Source organism: Populus trichocarpa, chromosome 8, assembly GCF_000002775.5.
Source record: "Populus trichocarpa isolate Nisqually-1 chromosome 8, P.trichocarpa_v4.1, whole genome shotgun sequence".
NCBI classification, from domain to species: Eukaryota; Viridiplantae; Streptophyta; class Magnoliopsida; order Malpighiales; family Salicaceae; genus Populus; species Populus trichocarpa.
In genome coordinates this window covers 4,975,390-4,998,411 of record NC_037292.2, presented here as the reverse complement: position 1 = coordinate 4,998,411, position 23,022 = coordinate 4,975,390, and the positions used below count along the sequence as shown (strand labels likewise).

General features: G+C 34.9%; 2 protein-coding genes across 3 annotated transcripts; both read left to right on the top strand.

Moving 5' to 3' along the window:
* The first annotated feature begins 4,238 nt into the window (after window positions 1–4,238).
* Window positions 4,239–11,001, top strand: LOC7462129 (zinc finger CCCH domain-containing protein 37). Of its 2 annotated transcripts, none has more exons than XR_002983407.2 (12): window positions 4,239–4,652; window positions 6,029–6,276; window positions 7,646–7,705; window positions 7,803–7,877; window positions 7,957–8,019; window positions 8,107–8,328; window positions 8,435–8,472; window positions 8,561–8,607; window positions 8,722–8,846; window positions 8,955–8,992; window positions 9,540–9,593; window positions 9,836–9,930. XR_002983407.2 is itself a non-coding variant. In XM_024607391.2 (12 exons), exons 1-12 carry the CDS (start codon window positions 4,322–4,324, stop codon window positions 10,798–10,800), a joined length of 1,536 nt encoding a protein of 511 aa, XP_024463159.1. In that variant the 5' UTR covers window positions 4,242–4,321; the 3' UTR covers window positions 10,801–11,001. The 2 variants fall into 2 exon arrangements, 1 of the variants encoding a protein (XP_024463159.1); XM_024607391.2 differs by lacking the exon at window positions 8,955–8,992 and adding an exon at window positions 10,666–11,001 and having other exon boundaries at window positions 4,242–4,652; window positions 9,836–9,973.
* A 4,962-nt stretch (window positions 11,002–15,963) lies between these two features.
* LOC7460661 (uncharacterized) lies at window positions 15,964–22,479 on the top strand. Its single transcript, XM_024607443.2, has 22 exons — window positions 15,964–16,361; window positions 16,635–16,766; window positions 17,265–17,344; window positions 17,473–17,559; window positions 17,655–17,705; window positions 17,792–17,909; window positions 17,994–18,050; window positions 18,160–18,224; window positions 18,374–18,457; window positions 18,550–18,600; window positions 18,685–18,747; window positions 18,857–18,903; window positions 19,072–19,141; window positions 19,223–19,285; window positions 19,640–19,729; window positions 19,926–19,964; window positions 20,067–20,294; window positions 20,392–20,477; window positions 20,726–20,774; window positions 20,890–20,970; window positions 21,071–21,164; window positions 21,682–22,479. Exons 2-22 carry the CDS (start codon window positions 16,649–16,651, stop codon window positions 21,870–21,872), a joined length of 1,812 nt encoding a protein of 603 aa, XP_024463211.1. The 5' UTR covers window positions 15,964–16,361; window positions 16,635–16,648; the 3' UTR covers window positions 21,873–22,479.
* Window positions 22,480–23,022: the final 543 nt, after the last annotated feature.

The window sequence follows — 23,022 nt, the reverse complement described above, 5'->3', positions numbered from 1 at the left end:
TTTTTAAAAATAAAATCGTAGCTTTGAGTTGCATGGGTACTGAAGAAAAGAACCCCCCAAAAAAGAAAGTGAAAACGTAAGGGTGACAAGTGTTACGATCTCGATTTTTTTTTTTTTGTGGTTTTAGTAATATGATGGTCACTGAAAATTTATATAATTATTAATTTCAGGGTCCGTAAAATTAGTTGAGGTACGCACAAATTAATCCGGACACCTATATTAATAATAATAAAAAATTAATTATGTGTCAAGGTAACGTGTTTACTGGCGTTGGAAGTTTGAAGAGTATACTGAGAAACAATAGAACCAAAAGAGGAATCATAAATCACATTTTAAGGCTCACGTCCTTTACATGCTAACTAGCTTTCATACCCGCGCGATGCATCGAGTTTTTTTTTTTGCATAAAAAATATTAAAAAAAAATAAAAATTTAAAAATCTTGGGTTTTTCTGCAAAGTTATACCCAAGAATCTTGGGTTTGGCTGTAACGCCTGACCTAAGAGTAATATTTATAATATTAATAATAAAATTAAACTTGCATGACCCAAGTTTAAGTGAGTCTGGCTGTAACACCGGACCCAAGAATACTGGATGTGGGTCTGGCTATAAGGTCGTGTCATAAAAGTGTGATAATTAAATGGATTAATTAAAAAACAAAGAAAAAAAATCAACAGGAAGGAAAAACTAATGAAGAAAAAGAAAAAACAACATTGAATTAATTAGGTCAACCATTTAAATCAGGTTATCCCGTAAAACCTGAGATTTGCGTCATGAAAATTTGATAACTAAATAGAAAAAGAAATGACGGGTTTACCTAAAATTAATCGGGTTAACCCATCAAACCAAGTTAACCCGTCAAGCCCAGGATACGTGTCATGAAAGTCTGATAATTAAATATAAAGAAAATTAACTTTAACAAACTAAACTAAATGAAAAAAATAATTCGTCAAATCAGGTTAACTCATCAAACCCGAGATTCGTATCATGAAAATCTGATAACTAAATAAAAAAAATTTAACATTAACAAACTAAATCAAACAAAAAAAATTCATTAAAAAAAATAAAAAGAAAAAACAAAAGAAAAAAACAGTTATATAATATAATACAATATAATTATAATTATAATTATAATTATAATGAAAAAACGTGGGGAAAATTTAAAAAAAAGAAAAAAAAAAGTGGGGAAAGTTAAAGCTAAAGCTAAATTCTCAACCAACTCAATATTGAAAAAATAAATTTAACAAAGATAATTTTAAAGAAAAAACATGTGGGGGAAACACTGTAGCCAAACAAAAACCATGTAAGGGAAACCCTGTAGTAATCCATAATATTTTTTTTTTTAAAAAAAAGCTATAAAGCTAATCTCTCAACCAGCTCAATATATAAAAAAAACCAACAAAGGCTATCTAAAAAAAAAAGTCAATTTTGGGTAAAAGAAATGAAAAAAAATGTACCAAAAAGGAAACAAAAGCGAAAAAAAAAACACGTGGGGAAAGTTACAGTGTTTTTAAAAAAATAACAAAAAAACTAAATTTTCAATCAGCTTAATAGTAAAAAAATAAAATAAAATAAAATAATTCTGAAAAAAACAAAACAAAAAAAAATATGTAAAAAATGACAATTTTGGAAAAAAAGAAAAAATAAAAAAAATAAAAAAAAAATATGGGGAAAGCTAAAGCTAGATTATCAGCCAGCTCAATATTGAAAAAATAAATTCGATAATGATAATTTTTTTAAAAAATATATAGGGAAACACTGCAGCAAAACAAAAACTATGTAGGGGAAACACTGTGGCAATCCATATTATTTTTTTTTTAAAAAAACTATAAAGCTAAATTCTCAACCAACTTAATATAAAAAAAATAAAATCTACAAAGACCATTTTGAAAAAAAAAGAATAAAGAAATCATAAAAAATAAAAAACAATGTATGAGAATATTATATCAATTCACAATGTTTTAAAGAAAAAAACTACATAGTTAAATTTTCAACCAACTCAATATTTAAAAAAATTAGCAAAGATAATTTTGAAACAAAATTTTTTTTTAAAAAAAGAAATAAAAAAAAGAAGAAGAAATAAATTTTGGGTAAAAAATAAAACAAAAAAAGACATATAAAAAAAAAACAAAAAAAAACCTGCTACAGTGAATATCCCACGCATTTTAGAGTTCTTTAATATATAGCTAGCCTGGGCTGGCCTCCTTTCATGTTACTTCCTAGTATTTTTCCTCTACATTTTCTTACCTTATACCAAATATAATTTTATAATTTACAAGAAATAATTAATTAATCTTTGTAGTCTTTTAAAATTTATATCTAACGAATAAATTCATCGTACTAATCAATTTTATTATAAATTTGCTGCCACACGTTTCCATATGTATGTATCCAATTTTGATCGTGTCCAGAATTGAAGTACATTGGATGATAGGTTCATGTTATTTAATAAATTATAACTAAAATATATCACCACACTCTTAAAATTCAAAGATATGTTTAGTTAATCCATCTGGTAGGTGATCTAATGGTAAGAACTTGGGATCAAGAGGTTTTTTCCTTGTGGTTTTAAGTTCGAGCCCTGTAGTTGCTAATATGATGGTCATTAAAGGTTTACATGGTTGTTAACTTTATAACCTGTGAAATTAGTCAAGGTGCGCGCAAGTTGACCCACACACCCACGTTAATAAAAAAAAAGAGATGTGTTTAATTGTTGAAAATCTTATAGTATCATAGAAAATAAAAATAAAAAATTGTCTATTAATTGAAAATAAAAATTATTTTTTAAAAAAATATATCAAAATAATTATTTTCTAATATAAAAAACAAGGCGTTTTGTTTGACTAACCTAGATCATTCCTTTTTATATTTTCAAATTTAGCCAAATATGAACCAATTCAATATAGATTCGCGAGGGGAGAAAACATTTGCCGTGGTTGGATTCTTGATGGGGGATTGTTTTACTTCGAATTAAATTATTTTTTTATATATATTTTAAATTAATATTTTTAGATATTTTTAGATTATTTTAATATGTTGATATTAAAAATAAAAAAAATATTATTTTAATACATTTCCAAACAAAATATATTTTACAAAATAATTACTATCATAATATCAAACGAGCTATTAATACTTGGAAGGAACAACAATGGCTTACTATTGAATATTTTTAGATTTATCATGTAAAGTATGGATATTTTAAATTTTAGAATTAATTTTTTTTTATCATTTATCATATTTTGAATATGAAGGGATACGTGTCAGCTATTTACTGGGACAATTTTATGAACTAATATTCATGACATTGCATAAGAACCTTATAAAAAAAGAACATCGAGGGCCTCAATAAAAAAAATAAAATTCCGATTGTACAGGGATTAATAGAGGGTAAAACGGTAAAACCCATTCGTTTTATTTTTCACTCAAAACAAATTTCACATGCGCCGCAATAAAAATGAAGCTCTCAATGTCTCATTTTTTAAATCTTATAAAAAAAATATGATTTTTCTATGGCAATATATAAAAAAATTGTTTCAGTTTCGAACTATCCTTAGAGATCCTTTTAACGACACTTTAGAAGTTCTCGTGGCTCGTCGAAGGACAATTCAACTTAGTTGATTTTTATTTAAATGAAATTACAACAATTAATAAAATTTAAAGATTGAGAAACTACTATTTTGACTAGGAATTATCATCTTTTATATAAATTTATTTAAATATAAAATATTTCATTCAATTCAATAAATTTTCTTAGTTTATTCCTTTTAATTTATTAATGAGGTTTTTAAAAATATGGTAGTAATTACTTAAATTTTTTTTTTGTGTTAAAATAAATTAAAATAAATTTTTTTATTTTTTAAAAATTATTTTTTACATTAGGATATCAAAATGATCTAAAAACATTAAAAAAATATTAATTTAAAATAAAAATATATATATATTTTTTTTAAAACTTTTAAAACATAAAAACAAATAAGATAAAAATAAAAACGTTCACCATGTAAACTGGTATTAAAAAATAGTAATTCAATTTTTCATAATTCGTTTTCTACGAAATACCAAAAGCCGTCAACCAAAACAACGGTATCCTGGCGACGGACGAGGAAACGTGGCAACCGATTGACCGCTCTAAAATTTATTAATTTGCAATACACGGCAAAATATCCCGCTGACAAAAATCACAAAATCGCAACAAATTTAAAACAATAAAAATTTAAAACCAACAGTTCATAAAACAAATAAGAAAAAAAAAGAAAAAAAACCCATCAGAAAACAAACAATGATAAAAAGAAAATTGTGCGAAACAACGCGATTTCGATAAATGGCCAAACAACTCTACGGCTACGGTGCCCCTGCAACAACATCGGCTTCCCGTTCCCGCACCGACTCCTATCTCACCGACTCGGTCTTGACCCGATACTTAGGCACCGGGTCGGACCCTCTGTCTTCGGATTCTTCGAAGTACTCGGCGAGCTCCTCCATGTATCTAACACAGAGCGATAGCGCACTCAGATACTCGGTCGATAGAGGCATTGCCTCGGCGGCAGCTGCTGCAACTTCTCCGCATTTGTCGTCTTGGCCACCACCACCTGGTGTTGATGCTCCTTCTGCTGTTGATTCGCTTGTTCCTGGCCTTAAACGCACTCCTGAAGGTTAGTTTTAGGGTTAGGGTTTCATTTTTTTCCCTCCCTCCCTCCCTCCCTCCCTCCCTCTTTTCTGTGTTTTTTTGTTTAGTTATCTTACTATTATTCGTATGCCAAAAATAAGAGTAGAACTTAAACTCAAATTTCCTTTTATCCCTTCTGCATGCTGTATGGATTTTGTTACTTTGTTAAGAATTTACTGTTTGGTTGTGCTTGCAGTGCTAATAATGTGAACTTCTTCATTTTTTAATCGTTAAGCGTAGGAAAAATGTGCAGAAATGTGATGCTAAGATTTTATTTGCTTATTTAGGTGTGGTTTGTGTTATTTAAAATATAATTTGTGTTACTTCTTGGCATTGGGAATGGCAAACAAGCTCGGCGTTTGCTTAATAAATCTACATTGGGTGATGATTGTGAAAATCTTCAGGTGTGCATTCATGATGATCTAGTTAAATTATAATTCCCAACCACTTTATGAAAGAATTCTAAGGAATTGCTTTAATGTGAGGTGTTCATATACGAGAAGCATGATTTTGGAAGTTGCTTTAAATTTCAGTAGATGTATTTATATGGTCCTGCTGGATTGGGAAATGCACAAGCAGAGTTATATTATCATCGTGAGATGTTGTTTTTGGTGTGATCTCTATTTGCTTTACTGCTTTTCAAAAAGCAGGCTTTCACCATATAACTGACTCCGTGCTTAGCCTAATAGGGGGGGCATGCACATTCCATGGGTAGATGTATCATCATCTACTTTTCAAACCATAGTAGATGTATTATTACGGTCCTGCTAGATTGGGAAAAACAAAAGCACAGAGGTATATTATCATTGTGAGATGTTGTTTTTGGCGTGATATCTATTTGCTTTACTGCTTTTCAAAAAGCAGGCTTTCGCTATATAATAACTCTGTACTTAGCCTAATATGGGGGGCATGCATGTTCGGTCAATGTGTGACTTGGCTTGAAACACGCCTTTTTTCTACTTTACATAATACATTGAGGTCCAGTCATAAGTTACATTAGAATTAAAGAAGAGATTAATTTAATCTATCTGCTGTTTATAAATATTGGCAGATGCTTCACATTATCTAACACATGTGCAATGGTCTCAATAGCTTTACCTGTAAATATAAAAATGGCACTATAATTGCTGAATATTTATAATAGATTTGACATGCAAATCCTAGATGTACACAAAAATTTTGCAAGATAGAAACTTTACAATATTTTATCTGCATCTTGTTCGTTATGAAGGTGCTATAGTATCTATTCTCGGTATGAGTTTTTCTAAAGTATATTCTTAGTCCCAAAATTAAAGTTTTAAGCATACTTATATGGTAACTATTTTTTTCTGTCTTTTGTATATACTTGCACTACTATTATAGTGCTCTATCATCCGACTCTTTTGGGTGCCCATAGCACAATTGGGCAAAGTGAGGATTGGTATTCTACCAACGCTTTAGCCAAGCGTGCTAGATTCGAGACCACAAGCCATCTTCCTATATATCCACAGAGGCCAGGGGAGAAGGATTGTGCCTACTATATGCTCACTCGAACCTGTAAATTTGGAGATACCTGCAAATTTGACCATCCAGTTTGGGTTCCCGAGGGTGGAATCCCAGATTGGAAAGAGGTGACCATTTATTGCTATCTTAATGCATGCTATATGATTATGTTATAAGGTTATTTATATAAATATCATTATTTAATATAGTGCGAGCATAAAGGATTTATCAATGTTTAAATTTATAACGTGACTGTTGTAAGTTACTTGAACATGTCGACATATTCTGTACAAAACTATTCTACTTCTTACTTATAGTTTGTTCCGTGGTTTAGAAAAATTCTAATCTTTATAATAGTTTTATAATTGTCATATGCTTATGATAGATATAATTGATTATTTGCTCCTTAATTGTTTTGAATGAACATGGTTATGATATTTTCCCTTTAAAATGTACTATTGAATGACTCCTCAGTCTTTGGGAAGTCAATTATATTTCTTTATGAAGACCTCTATTTACAATACTGTTCCTGTGAGTTTTCTATATTTAGATGTTTGTAATTTGGTATACTGTTTATAGACTTCTCCTACTCTAACAAGAAATTCTTCTATTGTCCAGAAAGGGTTCTTAGTTCTCTCATTTATCACATAACCTTTTCCTGAACCACACCATTTTCTTTTTGAGATTTTCTGTTTTGTATCAAGGATGTTCCTGAACCACATGATGCTTATTGGATGATTGACTTGAAGCCGCTGTTATCTGCCTGAATTGGATCTTGCATAAGAATCTTTAACACTACGGAGTTTTTGTTGGAAACTTAATAGTTACTTTATAATTATTTCTGCATCTGTAGTTCATTTGCAAGCTAGATACTAACCAATTTAGTTACATAGAATGTTTATAGTATATGTCTCACCACAGTTTATATATCCCTATTTTAAACTTTATGTTTTTGCATTTTGCACTGCCAAAAGCCTCTGTCCATGTTGAGCATGATACTTGGATTTTTGTTCACAAAGCCTTGATTTTGAGTGTTAATTTCAGTTGACTTATAACTGACATCTATTGAAAGTCTTTTGCTACTTGATTGATTAATTCCAAACCTTTTTTGCTAGGAGATCAATGTAGATTATATAACAGATGATGCTCATGTGTACTATGTGAAATATAGTTTGCATTGTTGAGGCAGGCAACACTCAAAGAAATCCAACTAGAAATATCAATATTTCTAATACATCTACTCAGGAATTAAAGTGTAGTTAACTGTGAGGGACTCTGATATTTTCCTGAATGTATGTAGAAAGAGGCAGTATATTTGGTATATGGCATCTGAATCTATCACATTTGTTCAAGCAAGTGTTGTTTCTCATGTTCTACCATTTTGATGCTTATTTATTTATTTTCCTTTTTATCCACTCGAAAATGATTGTAACATATAAGAAGGTATGGATAGTATCAATGTTTTCTTTCTTTCTTTCTTTCCTTCTTTCTTTCTAGGTTCCCCCTATTGCTACAAGTGAAACTTTTCCTGATAGACCAGGAGTGCCTGATTGTCCTGTAAGTATTGTTACCAACAGTTGCTCTCTTGCAATTTTCACTAAATTAATTTTAGCACTCAAACTGCTTTTAATATATTGGTTAATTACCATTGCAGTACTTTCTAAAAACTCAAAGGTGCAAGTATGGTTTGAACTGCAAGTTTAATCATCCAAAAGAAAAGATGTCTTTGGTATGTGCTATTGTTGTAAAATTCTACAAAATCTTTATTTGGATTACTCCTATAATTAGATGCTCTGATGTGGTTTCAGGGTGTTTCAGAAAACACCAGTATTTCTGCCTTGCCAGAGAGACCTTCTGAGCCCCCATGTGCAGTAAGAAGCCAATAACTTTTTTTTATCTGGAAGCTCTGTCTTGTTAATTTGGTCATCTGTCATCCTGAATATTATGGTCCTGAACAGTTCTATATGAAGACTGGGATTTGCAAATTTGGTGCAACCTGCAAATTTCATCACCCAAAAGATATCCAAATATCCTTGGCAGGACAAGGGAATGATGATGGTGTGCAAACTAATTCTGTAGTTGATAACGGGGGAATAACTGGAGATGTCAATGTGATTAAGGCCCTTGTGTCAGTTACCCCAGCCCTACTTCATAACTCCAAAGGACTTCCGATGAGACCGGTAATGTTGTTTTAGTTCTTGGTGAAGGTTAGATGATGTGATTAATGAGGTATTTGGTGATTCCTTTTCATTTCGATCATTAATCCACATTGTGCTGTTTTGGCAGGGTGAAGTGGATTGTCCCTTCTATCTGAAAACTGGCAGGTAAGCATGTGCCTCTTTATGCATAACTTCTATAATAGTTTGGGAGGAAATGGTCAAACACTTCACTTAATTTTTCTTTTCCATTCAGTTGTAAGTACGGTGCCACTTGCCGCTATAATCATCCTGAGAGGACAGGTATGCAATTGCTCCTGTGTATTTACTTTAAAATTGAGATGCTTAATTTCAGTATTTGAGACCTTCTCTTCTGCACTTGAGCTTCATAATTTCATTTCTGCTATTCTTTCGCAGCAATCAATCCACCTGCTGCTGCAATCGGGCATCCAATCATAGCTCCTTCCATGGCAAATCTGAACCTCGGAGTTTTCAGTCCAGCTGCCTCTATATATCAAACTATTGACCCCAGATTGTCGACGGTAAATACAAAATCATTTGCATATTCACTTCTCAGTTGCATCTGTTTCATCAAAGGATGTATATCAGACAATTTGTGTTCGACTGTGTGACAATGTCTGTGCGTGTAGCCAACGGCCATGGGTGGGGATGAAAAAAGGCTTTAAAGGTGATTTCAGTTGAATTTATTGATTATGGTTGCAGTTTAAAGAGTGCTCTCTATCATATTTCATGGTGGTTTAGTGAGAAATGAAGCCTTATGTGGGGAAAAAGGTGCTTGAACTTTGAATATAGCTGTTTTAGGTTGAATTTATGAAAGAAGCTTTCTGTTTGTGCTTATGATTCACAGTTTAATTATAGTTGCTTTTTTTTCCTTAAAAAAAAGTTCTTTTTACCTGACTATAGTTTTGCTGTTGGTGTATTCGATTCTGTTCAAATTCTTAACCTTCTATGTGATTTATTTTTCACTGACTCATCAGTTGGGAATTATTAGTGTCAGATTTCTAACATTATCTTTTGCCACATTGTTTATTTTGAAGTTTATTTATCTACCTTACAGACACAATTCACAATAGCTTTTCCTGGTTTGTGGAGATTTAACTTTTACTAATGTTACTCTCTGTTCTTCTGAGATTTCTCTTGGCATCCTTGTGGTTACAGAAATCATGGTCATCTTGGTTTGGTATTGATACCTTTTATTTGTTTGCCTACTGCAGCTGGGAGTGGGACCGACTGTCTATCCTCAACGACCTGGACAGGCAGAATGTGATGTGAGCATCTATTTTACCTCATCCTTTATTCTATAATATATGTTGTTCTTTATTCTTTTATAGAGTTCTAATTTATCTATTGATTGTTTAAAAAAAAAATATGACCAGCATTACATAAAGCAACTTTTTTTACATTTTCTTCACAATACGTTCCTTCAATTTATGGTGGGGCAGCTTGTTTCTTGGTTCAATGCATCCTTGATATGCAGGCACGTTGAATGTGTTACATTTCCCATTTTCAGTTTTACATGAAGACTGGTGAGTGTAAGTTTGGGGAAACTTGCAAGTTTCATCACCCAATTGATCGTTCTGCACCTACAGCAAAGCAAACTGAACCACAGACTGTTAAGCTCACTCTTGCAGGGTTGCCAAGGAGAGAGGTATGGATTGGTGCTAGAAATTAAGCATGATGTATATATATGTTGTTTCCACAGAAAGGAGTCTATTTCCATGAGATGCAGTTGGTTGTCTTCCTTTCTTTGAATTGTGAGGCTTATCCTATAAATTTGAACATTGTTTGCTCATTTTAAGGTTCTGGGTTATGATTTACTACATGAAGCACATTAAGGTGGGTTTAAGCAGTCTCCTCACTTTTGTTGAAGAAAACATATGCCTTTGGGTAATTCTATTTTGCTGTTCTTTTTCCTGGTAACTTTGGTTGTGTATAATATGACTTGTGAGAGTAAGTTGCATTAAATGATTCGAAGAAATGGGGTTCTGTTTTCCACATTGTTATTACTCACAGCTTGGCCTGTCACCAATTTCACTTCATTTGGAAAACTTTGAGAAATGTGTCTTTGGTTAATTTGCTTATTTAATCCATAAGCAGTTAACGGTTATGTGCATGGATGCAAGTGCTTCAAGTACAGTGCATTTAAACACTACTCCCATCACATAATATTTAATATGTTTCTCTTGCAATCAAAGATCCTTGAAACAAGCCCCATTGGACTTCACCATCTTTTTGGTCAATTATTAAGGCCAAGGGCTGATTGGTTACCACTTGACTCGCCAAGGTGTTTCTTGTAATGTATACGTTTGGTGGTATTTATCTTGGTGAAACCTTTGACAGGGTGCGGTTCACTGTCCATACTATATGAAGACTGGCACTTGCAAGTATGGTGCAACATGCAAATTTGACCACCCGCCTCCTGGAGAGGTCATGGTGTTTCCAAATCTCAAGGAACTCTTGATGCAGAAGCAATAGGAGCTGAGGCGGGAACTGCCCAAGCACAGTAGAAGTGAAGTCCTGGTCATGGATGGCAGGGAAGAAGATCCTTTTGCTGGTTTTTTTGGCCTTTGATCTACTGATTTTGTTCTTTGTATCAAACTAAGCAGAATACGTTGAGGAAAATGAATGTAATTTAAGTGTTCACTAATGAAGTAAAGGCAAGCTTTTCTTGTTGTATTTCAATTGTTTTTTGCAAGTTTTTGTATTTTAGAGTGGTTAGATGATCATAATTTTGAAGTTCATGGGGAATTATTTGGAGTTTGTTTTTTCTGGAAAATCAGCGACGTTGTTCGAGGTTCTTTTTGTGGTTGGATGAAAGAAAAGCCAGAAACTGGGTAGAAACTACTTGACCTCCGTGTTAGTAAATACGTCTTGGCGGATGCCCCCACTATCTGGATATTGGTGGGTTTTTTTCTGGATAATCGCTGTGAAAAACTTTTGTTCATGCCAGTGATGACTGTGAAAATTGAGATGAATATAACGAAAAATTGTCTGATTTTTTTTTGCTTCCTTATCTACCCTCAATTAGTTCTGATACAGGCGGGGTTTTTCTATGGTTATCACTCGTACGGATATATAAATTTTCATCAACCTAGGAGCAAAAGAGTTCGTTCTCATTTGGGATCAAATTCTAAGGTGCAAAGAAAGTCTATTCTGAATGCATCAGCGTTGTGTCAATTTGATGGAGAAATAATTTAATGCCAGTCTCTAATAAGCTGACTCCGAACCAGTTTTTAACGGAGGGGTTTAACTTCGGGACTAAAAAGCTTATTTGAGAATATCGATTGAATTGACAGTTAATCAAGGAGGAATTCATGTTGATTTGAGAATTTTAACAGAAAGAAGAAGAAGAAGAATATGTTAATGTAGAAAGGGTAAAGAATACGGGAGCTGACTGCTCAGATTTGAGGAAAAGGAAGGGGTGGGGGTGACGATTTATTGAACAAAAAAATCGTTTTGTTGAGATATTAATGGTCGAAAGAGAAAAATAAAAGCAACCCAGATCAATCTTCCTTTGCAGATAATCAAAGGAAGATTAATGCGGGTTGCTTTTACATGGAGCAGGGTCGAAGTTTTTACAAAATTCAACCAGGATCAGCGGATTGTTGATCATCTAAGCTCGTTCACGGCGACAGCCCTTTCCTTTTCATCGAAACTTTTCAGTGCTGCTGACTGTAATATCATGTATGATAATATCTATCCATCGCTGTTTGTTGTTCTCCTTGTGTGGCGTAACAGCTGTTAGTGTTTTTCTTGGAAGGGTAATTTTCTTGGCCTTCTTACCATCATAATTTGTGTGACACAGGAAAAAGAGATGGCCAATTGAACCGAAAGTGTTTCACTTTTGTTTCAGGAATTGGTGGCCCTAAATTTCTTGCAAGAGAAAACAGAATCAGATTTTCGCGCATGGAAAATGCTAACTCCATTGCCTTCCATGGTGGTGAAGAAAATGAAACTCAACTTCTGCTGCAGCGGTTCAAAAGTGCTTTAGAAAGATTTAACTGTGAGGATATATTTTGATTGTCGATTTTTTACTTGTTTCCTCGGACCAAATAATGATCGCCCTTGAAGCACTTGACTAAATCCAACCTGCTGTGCTCTTGAAGCACTTGACTTTACACAATCCATAGTGCAGTGCTGTCCGTTGGAATTTGATGATACCCAAGTAACTGAAGAAGTAGAGTGTTAACCATACTTGCTTATATAGCGTGAAGAAACAACTCAAATGAGGATTCTGTAATATAATGACATAAACGGTGTGCTGATGAACTTTAATTCTCAAGCCTTGAAATGAAAAGAACAAAATATATATCACACAGTTTTGCCACGAGCTCAGTTTTAAGCTTTATGGGTCTTATAGCCAGTTGAATTGGCGCTGCCTAAAGAGGTCACAGTTTAGTTTTAGGTTGAAAGTGATCAACCATTTCCGGATTGGGAGAGTGGTTGCTTGAAGGTTCTTAATTACTTCTGAGAATCTCTGATTGATTTTGGGGAAGGGAAGTTGGGCACAGATTTTGGAGCATCTCCGGGAAGCTCCAACTCCAATTGTCTCGTAAAATTCTCCAACCTGATGATGCAAGTTTGTTGCTTTTATGAAATACTAAGACTTTTGTTCCCTAACAAAATATGATGGAGATAAGTATTTCATATTATCAACACTAACTACTTTGAGATTTTTAGTGGTTGGTTCTTGCCACTTAGCAGCATTCTTTACCTGTATATCTAACAGGCTCAGTGCCATTCTTGATGCGAAATTCAAGCTCTGGAAACAGTGGTGGAAAGCCTAGTAAGCCCACAACAGATGATTTAATACGGGTTTTAGAGGATGTCTTGGTATTCTGGATCCAACATATGATATGAGTGGTCCGGTGTTCTTTCCCTCGGTGAGCAGCAGCGCCTTACTCTTGCACGTCTGTTGCTTTCAAAACCAAAACTGGTTCTAATGGATGAATCTACCAGTGCTTTGGATGTAACCAATGAGGAATTTTTGGATATAGATTCATCTTATTCCCTCTATTAGTCATGCTGTTGCAACCAATGTGCTAAATCTGCAAATGTCTTGCACTCTATTTGAGTAACAAATCACACCTTGTGGCACGAAAAGCCACTGGGCACCTCCAAATTAGAGCTTCCTACCATTGTAATTGCACTGAGCAAAGACTCCACTGGCTAGACACATATTCAGATTTTATACACGATACATGTAACGCTGGACAGAAATGGACCATGTGGTGAGTGGAAAGGATCGGAAGAAGCAAATACACAAGTTGCCAATGGCATTCAATTGTCCAACCATGAGATCCAGCACACACTTGGTTCTCATAATTAGTGGTTGTTATTTTGCGTTTGCTAAGACCAGTGATCATCAGAGATGCTTCCTAATTATTCAGGCATATTGTTTGATTAACAATGGAATTCCTTGTGTTTCGGTTCTGAATAACTCAACGGTCGTGGTGTATTTTTGCAGGCACATCTGTGCAGCACATTGAAGCAGAAGGCTTAACATGTATTAGCATTGGCCATGTTCGAACTCTCTATGACCACCATAACAGGAACTTACATATAACTACAGTGATCCCAGCAGCAAGGAGCGCAATTGTCATATTCAGTCCTTCAATCGTGATTCCGAGTAAAATGTTTTGAATCGTTAGTCAGTGTTAATACGTTGTAGCTTTGATAGAATCAAATAACATGGTTTAGCTGCACGTTTTCATAAAGTTACCTTTTTTCTCCAAATAGGCGAGGATAGTGATAGAGACATTGTACACATCTTGTTCAGAAATGCATGAAAGGGAAATACTAATCCACACATCAGAATCATCCAATTTCTGCAGAGAGTTGCTCTGTGTTTCCAGTTATCCTACTTTTTCTTAAGATTTTAGTTTAGATTTTAGTTTCTTTTCCAACCTCTGTTTCGCTGTGATTTCTTAAAAGATAATTCCACTAAATCCCCGCCTCCGTTTGCTTCTCTAACGCATGGAACCATCAGCCCAAAATTTTAAGTGTTTCTCGAAAAGAACTGATGCCATTGCTTTATTAAACCAGAATTTGAAGCTTAGAAGTCACTGGTTCATCAGCAGCAGTACTCTTCAAGTTCACTGCACTAGGTGGTGGCAAGGTGATGGTGACTTTTCATCTCCTTGTACTGGTGTTTAGATATCTTGGTTGTGTTAAAGGTGGCCCAACTCGAGAAGTGGCTGCTTATGTCGACATACATGAACTTGGAAATTTAATCTTGCAGACCTAGAACATGTTTTAATGCTTGTTATATAAACTTCTAGTGTTAATTGATGAAGATTGGCAATGTTTTGCTTGATGTTGGCATTCCATGTATAGGTTTTAGAGATCCAAACGTAGACGAAGCTTGCCTTTTCAATGTCAGTGGCTTCCTTGTGATAAGATTTAGTAGTTTGGTTTGTTTTTATGGATTAAATTTTAGCAGTTGTCTCGTTAAGTTTCTGGTTCAAGACAATACCTAATGCTTGTTCAGTTATTTCCTAATATTTTTTCTTGCTGGCGTGTTAATTGCAAAAAGAATTTGGTATTTTTTTTATTTTAAAATACATTAAAATAATATTTTTTTATTTTTTTAAATTATGTATTAAAATAATAAAAAAATATAAAAAATTAAAATATTTTTTTTTTTAAATTACAGTCATAGCAATATCGCAATACTAAACAGTAACTGATTCCTTTGGGTATCTGGCTAATTAATTCTGAATTTTTAATGATGATGTGACAGCAGCAAGACTCGAAAATAAAAATAAAAGACCCCATGAGAGAAAATAATAACCGTGAATATCATGTAAAAACGATTTACAACTAATCTGGACTAGTATGAAACAAGTTACAGTTTGAAGAAGACAGAGGAAAAAACATGACTACAAGACAAGGCTCCTTTTTTTTTCCTTCAGATTTTGTCCAGTCCACACACCTTTCTTCCCACCCCACCACTCCTAAACCGTTAAAATCTGAATCCAGAATAAATAGCGTGGGAAGGAGGAAAAAACCTGGAAGGGTCTAAAAAGCCGAGGAAAGTATGATAACAAGTTAAAAGGAGGAGGCAAAGTTGAGCCAATTACATGAAAAACACATAAAAAACAACAAAAAGAAAAGGGAATGAGGGATAGGTCCTAAAGATGTAACCCAAGTGAAGGGATAATGTAAAGTAATGGAAGAATATCAGAATCATTCAAAGCCCAAACAGTACAGACAGAAGCAAAGATGGAGGGGCAAAAGTCCTCGTTGAACTCGGTCTAAGGTTTTTAACATATCACCATGACCTGTTCCTGTCATATTCATGCACGCATACATTCATAAGACTGCCCGAACGGAAAAAAATGAAAAGAATACTAGTTTTGAGTGCCATACGTTGCTTTCTTTGTATAAAAAACTCCATCAAGAAAATTCTCTGCACGTCGTCATCTTGTATATGGTGTGATTCGTGTGAATGCGTGACCATAGTTATTTATCTCTCTCTATCTTTTTTTTTTATCCCTCATTCAAAGCAGAAACCCTTTTATAGAAGGTAGCCATTAAAGCAAAAAGAATCTCCCCATCACCTCGTTGAAAGAGTCCAAGAAAATCTAAGAAGAAAGAAAACCCTAAACCAATGGTAAAAAGTAAAAACTTTATTAAAACAAAACTGTCATTTTTTTCCTATTTGTTTGACACTTGAAAATTAGAAGGAAAAAAAAATATCAGTACATCATATAAGGAGTAGAAGGCATCCTCTAACCCGCCGCCTCTGAAACAAAAACACAAAGGAGGAGAAGAGGCCTTTGGTTGGTTTAAGGAGGGAGGATTTTTTCTTTTTTAACATCTTTCTCTTGATTCTGATTATTTCTATAACCCCATTTACGGGGCTGGTTTGATTTGAAAGAAAGACTTCTCTTTTCCAATATCTTTCTTATCCTGGACTAAGAAAGAGAGACAACACCAACATATATCACTAAAAAGCAGAGAAAGCGGTAGAAAGAGAGAAGCTTTAGGTGAAAGTGAGGGTTGGCTTTGTAAAGACCGTCATTGAAAACAAGGTGGTTTTCTCATTATTCACACCAAAACCCACTTTGGGTACAATATCTATGTTGATGACATCTCTTATCTGTTTTCCTTTGACCTCTCAACTTTTTATTAGTTTTTATTCTTGTTTATCCATTGGTTTTATCAGTACTAAGACACCCTCCACTCTCTTTAAAGTCTCAGTCTTTCACCAGTTATCCTTATCTGCTTCTGTTATTTGCTTGTTTTCTGGTGCATTTTTGTGTGTGTTTTGGTATTGAATTATAAAGCTCTGTTCTTTTTATCAGAAAGAGCATTGACAATGAAGTACGTATTGGTTACTGGTGGTGTGGTTAGTGGACTTGGCAAAGGTGTTACTGCCAGTAGTATTGGTGTTCTCCTCAAAGCTTGTGGCCTTCGAGTTACTTCTATTAAGATTGGTATGTGTGTGTGTGTGTGTGTGTGTACATATATTTTTAATAATGTCTTGCAGTGTATTTTTTTTATGGAGATTGTATCGGTTGCTTTTCATTTTAATTAGATTAAGTTGTGGATTGATAGTTTGCTCTTGTTGGGTTGTTTTTTAATTGATTAGTTTGTTAAATATCTTGAGCCTTTTTTTTTGGATACTGGGTAGGGACTTTGATTGTGGAAGTTGGTCTGTAGTTGAAATTTTGTATCTGTTTTGTTGACGTTGTCTCTGAACTTTGTTGGCTACCATTTTAAACAATTTATCTCATGCGTATTCGTCTCTGATCCTCTAGTTTCTGACTCACAATATAAATCGAAAGAAAAAAATTGAAGGGTGGTCGCATTGTTTGTTGAAGCTACTGCATGCTTCCATCTTGGAATTCCTTATCATGGAATGCCTTCAATGTCTTTGGATGTTTTTGTTAATTGTTTCGATCGCCTAACCTCATGTTTGGCTATGTTTTCAGACCCTTACCTAAATACTGATGCGGGCACCATGTCTCCTTTTGAGCATGGAGAGGTCTTTGTCTTGGATGATGGCGGTGAGGTAAATTCACTGAATAAATTATTTTCCTCGTATTTATTGAACACCCCTTCAGTGTCAATTCCATGGTTACTTCCATGATTAACATGCTTTCTGCAAAGATGATTAATTACTTCTTTTTTATGTAAAAGGTGGATCTGGACCTTGGTAATTACGAGCGGTTTCTAGACGTTAAGTTAACCCGTGACAACAATATCACAACTGGAAAAATATACCAGGTAATGAATGTCTCCAGGATGACGTTAAGTTTATGAATTAGATGCGGCTTCACCTTAATTCTTGCTATCTTGAAATTTGTGTCTTGATAAAATAGTCTGTTCTGGAGAAGGAGAGGAGAGGAGATTATCTTGGAAATACTGTGCAGGTCCGTTCCACATTCTGCTGTTCTTGACCGAAGCCTGTCATCATTACCATGGAGTTAAATTTCTATTTTGATTGTTGTCACTGCAGGTAGTTCCACACATCACAGATGCCATCCAAGAGTGGATAGAGCGTGTAGCCATGATACCAGTGGATGGAAAAGAAGGTCCAGCTGATGTTTGTGTCATTGAACTTGGTGGAACTATAGGTACTTAATTGCTGTTGATGTTTGTCAGATAAGTTGTTTTCCTTTTTTATTTTGTTTACTTAGAATTAACCTAATTTTATGCAGGGGACATTGAATCTATGCCATTTATTGAGGCACTTGGCCAGTTCTCTTATCATGTGGGTAAGTTGATCTGCTCTGGACCTCTGTTTTACAGGCTCATAAAAAGAGATTTTTCTTTTATTTGGGTTCTGTGGAACCAAACTCTTACTTAGCTGCTGCGTGTTTTTAGGCCCTGGAAATTTCTGTTTGATCCATGTCAGCCTGGTGCCTGTTCTTAATGTTGTTGGTGAACAGGTACTTATAAAGTTTTCTCTTCCTTAACATGGCGTTGCACATTGATTCTTAGTTTCTCACATGAATCTGGCTGGAGCACTTTCTTATGCATTGTATTGACTTAATTACTTCTAAGTTGTTCTGCTCTAACTATTGTTGTATATGCATAGAAAACGAAGCCTACCCAGCATAGTGTTAGGGGACTTAGAGGACTTGGGTTGACCCCAAACATTCTTGCTTGTCGCAGCACTAAGGTTCTCCTCGCTTTTCTCCTTGCTGGTTGCTATTTCATATTTCCTTCATGGCTTGTGGTTGCAGTCTCCTGATTCTAAACTTTCTTCAATAGGCACTCAATGAGAATGTTAAGGCCAAACTATCCCAGTTTTGTCATGTGCCGGTACTGCAAGATAAACACTTTTATTGTTTTGTTTGGCTTTTTTAATCACAGCTACTGAATCTGACAATATGGCTTTGTGTGCAGGCTGAAAATGTTGTCACCCTATATGATGTCCCAAATATTTGGTACATTCCTCTACTACTAAGAGTGAGTGGTTTACTATGGGTTTTCTGATTTTTTATTCTGTTTTACTAGTCTTCAAACAAGAACTTCCTCTGCTTTTACCTTTTTAATTGTTTTCTCTTGACATGATTAGGATCAGAAGGCACATGAAGCAATCTTGAAAGCACTGAAACTTCTAGGGTTTGTGTTATGAACTCACTTTATGTTTCCTTTATGATTTGTTTTGCTTTTCATTTGCTGCATGCTCTCTCTCCCCCTCCCCCTCTCCCTCTCCATGTTCATAGTGATAATGTTGTTCCATCAACCTTAGTTTTTTAACAAGAGTATTAACATTTCCATAATCCTCAGTGTTGCCAGGGAGCCTGATTTACAGGACTGGATTACTAGGACAAGAGTCTATGACGTACTTCTTGAACCTGTGAGTCAGAAAGATATCCTCGATTTAAATTGATATTTGCATTTTTGTTCCATCTAACCATGAACATAATGGGTATTACAGGTTAAAATTGCCATGGTTGGAAAATATACTGGCCTTTCTGATTCTTACCTCTCTGTTTTGAAGGTGAGTTCCTGTTTGCAGTCATATTATCAGTTACAAGCCTTTTCTGCATTGAACTTGAAAGCATGTTTGTATTATTTCTGGAGCTATATATGTTCCCTGACCAACAAAATAACTATCATCTTAGAAGGGCTTCAAAATCTCCTAAAGACTTTATGTGCATTATGCTCTTTGATTACCAGGTTTAATCTCCACGCAACTAATCATACTGAACATAAAATCAATGAGAAACATCATATGCCATTCCTCAATCTTGAAGAGGAAGCACCAACCGTGTATTCTTTTTTTGGATTTGTTTTATTGCATTGAAGAACTTATGAGATATTATATCCTAAGTTTTTTGGGTTACTGTGGCAGGCTCTTTTGCATGCTTCTGTTGCTTGCCGGCGAAAGCTTGTTGTAGAATGGGTGGCTGCAGGTGATCTTGAAGATGTTACTGCTAAAGAGGTCAACAATGATCCAACTTCTGCATTGCAATTTTAAGATTTCACTCTACTCTCACCATCAAGCCCCCCCCCCCCCCCCCCTAAAAAAAAAAGGACAATTTCTTTTTAATGAAGAGAATAAAAGATAGTATCCTAGACTGCTTTTTTCAGTTCAATATTTGTAGAATTTGATCTTTGGCTACTGTTTCTCCTTGCAGGCACCTGATGTTTATAAAAATGCATGGAATCTTTTGAAGGTGAACTTAGATATGTCTTTTAAATTGAAGCTCCTCTGGTTACATTTCTTTTCTTGGTTTGTATTTATTTTCTTCAGTCTTGTGAGATTGTTTTAAATGCAGGGCTCTGATGGTGTTGTAGTTCCAGGAGGGTTTGGTGATAGAGGGGTTCAAGGAAAAATTATTGCTGCAAAGTATGCTCGTGAGAACAAAGTTCCATTCCTGGGCATTTGCCTGGGGATGCAAATTGCTGTAATTGAATTTGCTCAATCTGTTCTTGGTTTGGATGACGCAAACAGCACAGAATTTGATCCTCAAACTTCACATCCTTGTGTCATATTTATGCCAGAGGCATGTAGTGCTGCAGTCCTGACTGTTGATGTGGAATTTGGTCAATTGTTGTTTCATATGTTGAAGCTATTTGCTATAACTCTGTTTTATTTGATAGGGTTCCAAAACTCACATGGGGGGAACTATGCGTCTGGGTTCAAGAAGAACTTATTTCAAAGTTCCTAATTGCAAATCTGCAAAGTTGTAAGATTTATGACTCCTTCATATCTATACACATCCATCACACTATATCACTTCATTTAGAGTATGCCACATATATGCTTTCTTTTTATTATAATATTCCTATGCACAAATACATATTTATATTACTGTGAAGACATCATTAGACGATGATGACAACCATGAGACAGGTAAAGATGGCTGAAAGATCCAAATCCAACATTTGTTTTTTGCTCTAGTTGACCTGACTAATCTTCTGTACTTGTGTTTAGGTACGGCAATGCCAGTTTTGTTGATGAGCGTCATCGGCATAGATATGAGGTAACTGTTTCCCATGGGCAAACATGTGGAAGTACTCTGCATGAAGAAAAAAAAGTTCAATATGTCCTGCTCTTGTATAATGTCAGATCCCTAAGAAATTGTTTATTTTGAGCAGGTCAATCCAGACATGGTACCACAATTTGAAAATGCTGGTCTATCATTTGTTGGCAGAGATGAAACTGGCCAGCGCATGGAGGTATGTTTCTTTCAAATCATGGCAAGTGATGTATTCTACAAAGCCTAGTATTCCGATGGGTATCAGGTGGTTATGAGCATTTTACTGTTATTTTGAGCAGGTCATTGAACTGCCTAGTCATCCATACTTTGTTGGTGCTCAGTTCCATCCTGAATTCAAGTCAAGGCCAGGAAAACCTTCAGCTCTTTTCTTAGGTATTATTCCCACTAATCACAACTGTTCAAAGTGCTCTTTTCTTAGCATTTTATAAAGTGTCGTTTGACATTTGATGGTATGTCAAAATAAATTATTTGACTTTATATGATTGCTTGTATTCCTTATAAGTGCCTGTACTTTAGTTGGTGTTGCTTACTGTCTGAAGGTGAATTTTGAAGGGTGCTGTCCGGAGGTCATAACTGTAGCTGGGTTCAAACTTGATAACAAGTTCATTAGGAATTATATAATTGAGGGGAAAATATTCCTTTGTATCTTCTCCTGTTGCGTACTCTTTTGACAAGTTCCATTTTACCTTTGATACACCTAATATTGTTACTAACTACATATGTTATCGAGTAGGCGGCACCATCAATGCCTCAGTCCCCATTATTATCATGCATTTGGCTTGGGCAGTCTGAGGACAAGCAGTCCATTTTATGTTATGCCTGGTCAAATGCACATTTGAGCATCTTCTTCCTCCTTAGGTATCTTCTTAATTCCTTCGCTATGCTACAGGACTTATAGCAGCAGCAAGTGGGCAGTTGGATGCCGTCCTGCAAAATTATGGCCATGCAAGCAAGCTATTGCCAAATGGAATGAGCAATGGAAAACCAACAGTGAAACCCTATCAAAATGGGAACGCCATTAAGTCTTCGAATGGATCATTAAATGGTGTATATAGCAATGGCAATGGTGTGCACTATTAAGGAAGTGATGAACTTGGAAGTGCGCTTCTGGTTATGGTTTCAGTTTTCTAAGGGTTTTCAATTCGGTTTCTCGTTGTACAGCTGTTGAGCATGGGGTAGATAATTTTAGCTTTTAAGTGACTTGTTTTTGGAGAAATTCGGAGTCTGAACTCTTGGAATGATGAAAGCCTGTATTCTCCAGCTTGTCAGTGAAATATGGGCTCGAGTTGCAGCATCACCCTCTTGTTGGACAAAGTGTCCTTTTTCAGTGGGAATTTTGGCTGTATGTTTTTTTTTTTTGAAGAGGGAATATGTTTCAAGTCTACCCTTCTATCAACAATATAGGAATTGATACTGGTTGCGGTGATACACCATGACTGAATCTGGCACCTCTGGCAGCGACTTTTGGCAATATATCGATTTGTTCTCGCACGCATCAATCCATCCCCAGCTCTTTCGGTCGCTTGTTTAACTTAGAAAGGCAATGGATGTGTAAACTTCTGTTGTTGCGAAGCATTTGTTGACATTCTGTTTTCTTAAATATTTACCTTGTATGGCTGGACAAGTTTAATGTTTTTCAATGGTATTTCCCTCAAATATCTGCGAAGAGAGAAAGACTTGTGTTTAATGCTTGTGCGAGGATGAATTGTGAATATGCTGCTTGTGTTTTTATGTCTGAAGCTTTTAAGCTCGCAGTTGAGATTGCAAGATATGGTATTCTGCTACTTTCTATCTTAAGTGAAAATCCACTGTACTGAAATTTGCATAAGCCTATCACTATTAATCTGATATCATGATGATAAAAAACATCTCAACCAATAATTTCAAGTTTTAATGGTGATGAGTCATCTGTTTTATTGTTGATTGCATTCATCCCTTTCAGGACATGTGCATTCAAAGGAAATAACTCAGCGAGTTGATTTCTTCAGTAAGTTGCGGGCCACAATCTTCCTGCAAGATATTCGTATATGATGAGTTCCCTTTATTAACTAATACGACAACATATCTATTATTTTCAGGATTTCACATAGTTTTGGAAGCTGTCCTTTTGCTTATTCTGTACCCAAAAAAATATCACATCATTTTAGTTTAATTTGAAGTCGTGGCAGACAGGCTTCTTGTATCAGGTGCAACCTTTGTCTTGTTGCCAATTAAACTACAATTTGAGACG

Coding starts and splice junctions, on each gene's coding strand:
- LOC7460661 (XM_024607443.2), top strand. CDS start 16,649: ATGAAGTACGTATTGGTTACTGGTGGTGTGGTTAGTGGACTTGGCAAA. Junction 17,560..17,654: donor CAACTGGAAAAATATACCAG/GTAATGAATGTC, acceptor TTGATAAAATAG/TCTGTTCTGGAGAAGGAGAG. Junction 20,295..20,391: donor GTGTCATATTTATGCCAGAG/GCATGTAGTGCT, acceptor TTTATTTGATAG/GGTTCCAAAACTCACATGGG.
- LOC7462129 (XM_024607391.2), top strand. CDS start 4,322: ATGGCCAAACAACTCTACGGCTACGGTGCCCCTGCAACAACATCGGCT. Junction 7,706..7,802: donor CAGGAGTGCCTGATTGTCCT/GTAAGTATTGTT, acceptor TTACCATTGCAG/TACTTTCTAAAAACTCAAAG. Junction 8,473..8,560: donor TTCTATCTGAAAACTGGCAG/GTAAGCATGTGC, acceptor TTTTCCATTCAG/TTGTAAGTACGGTGCCACTT.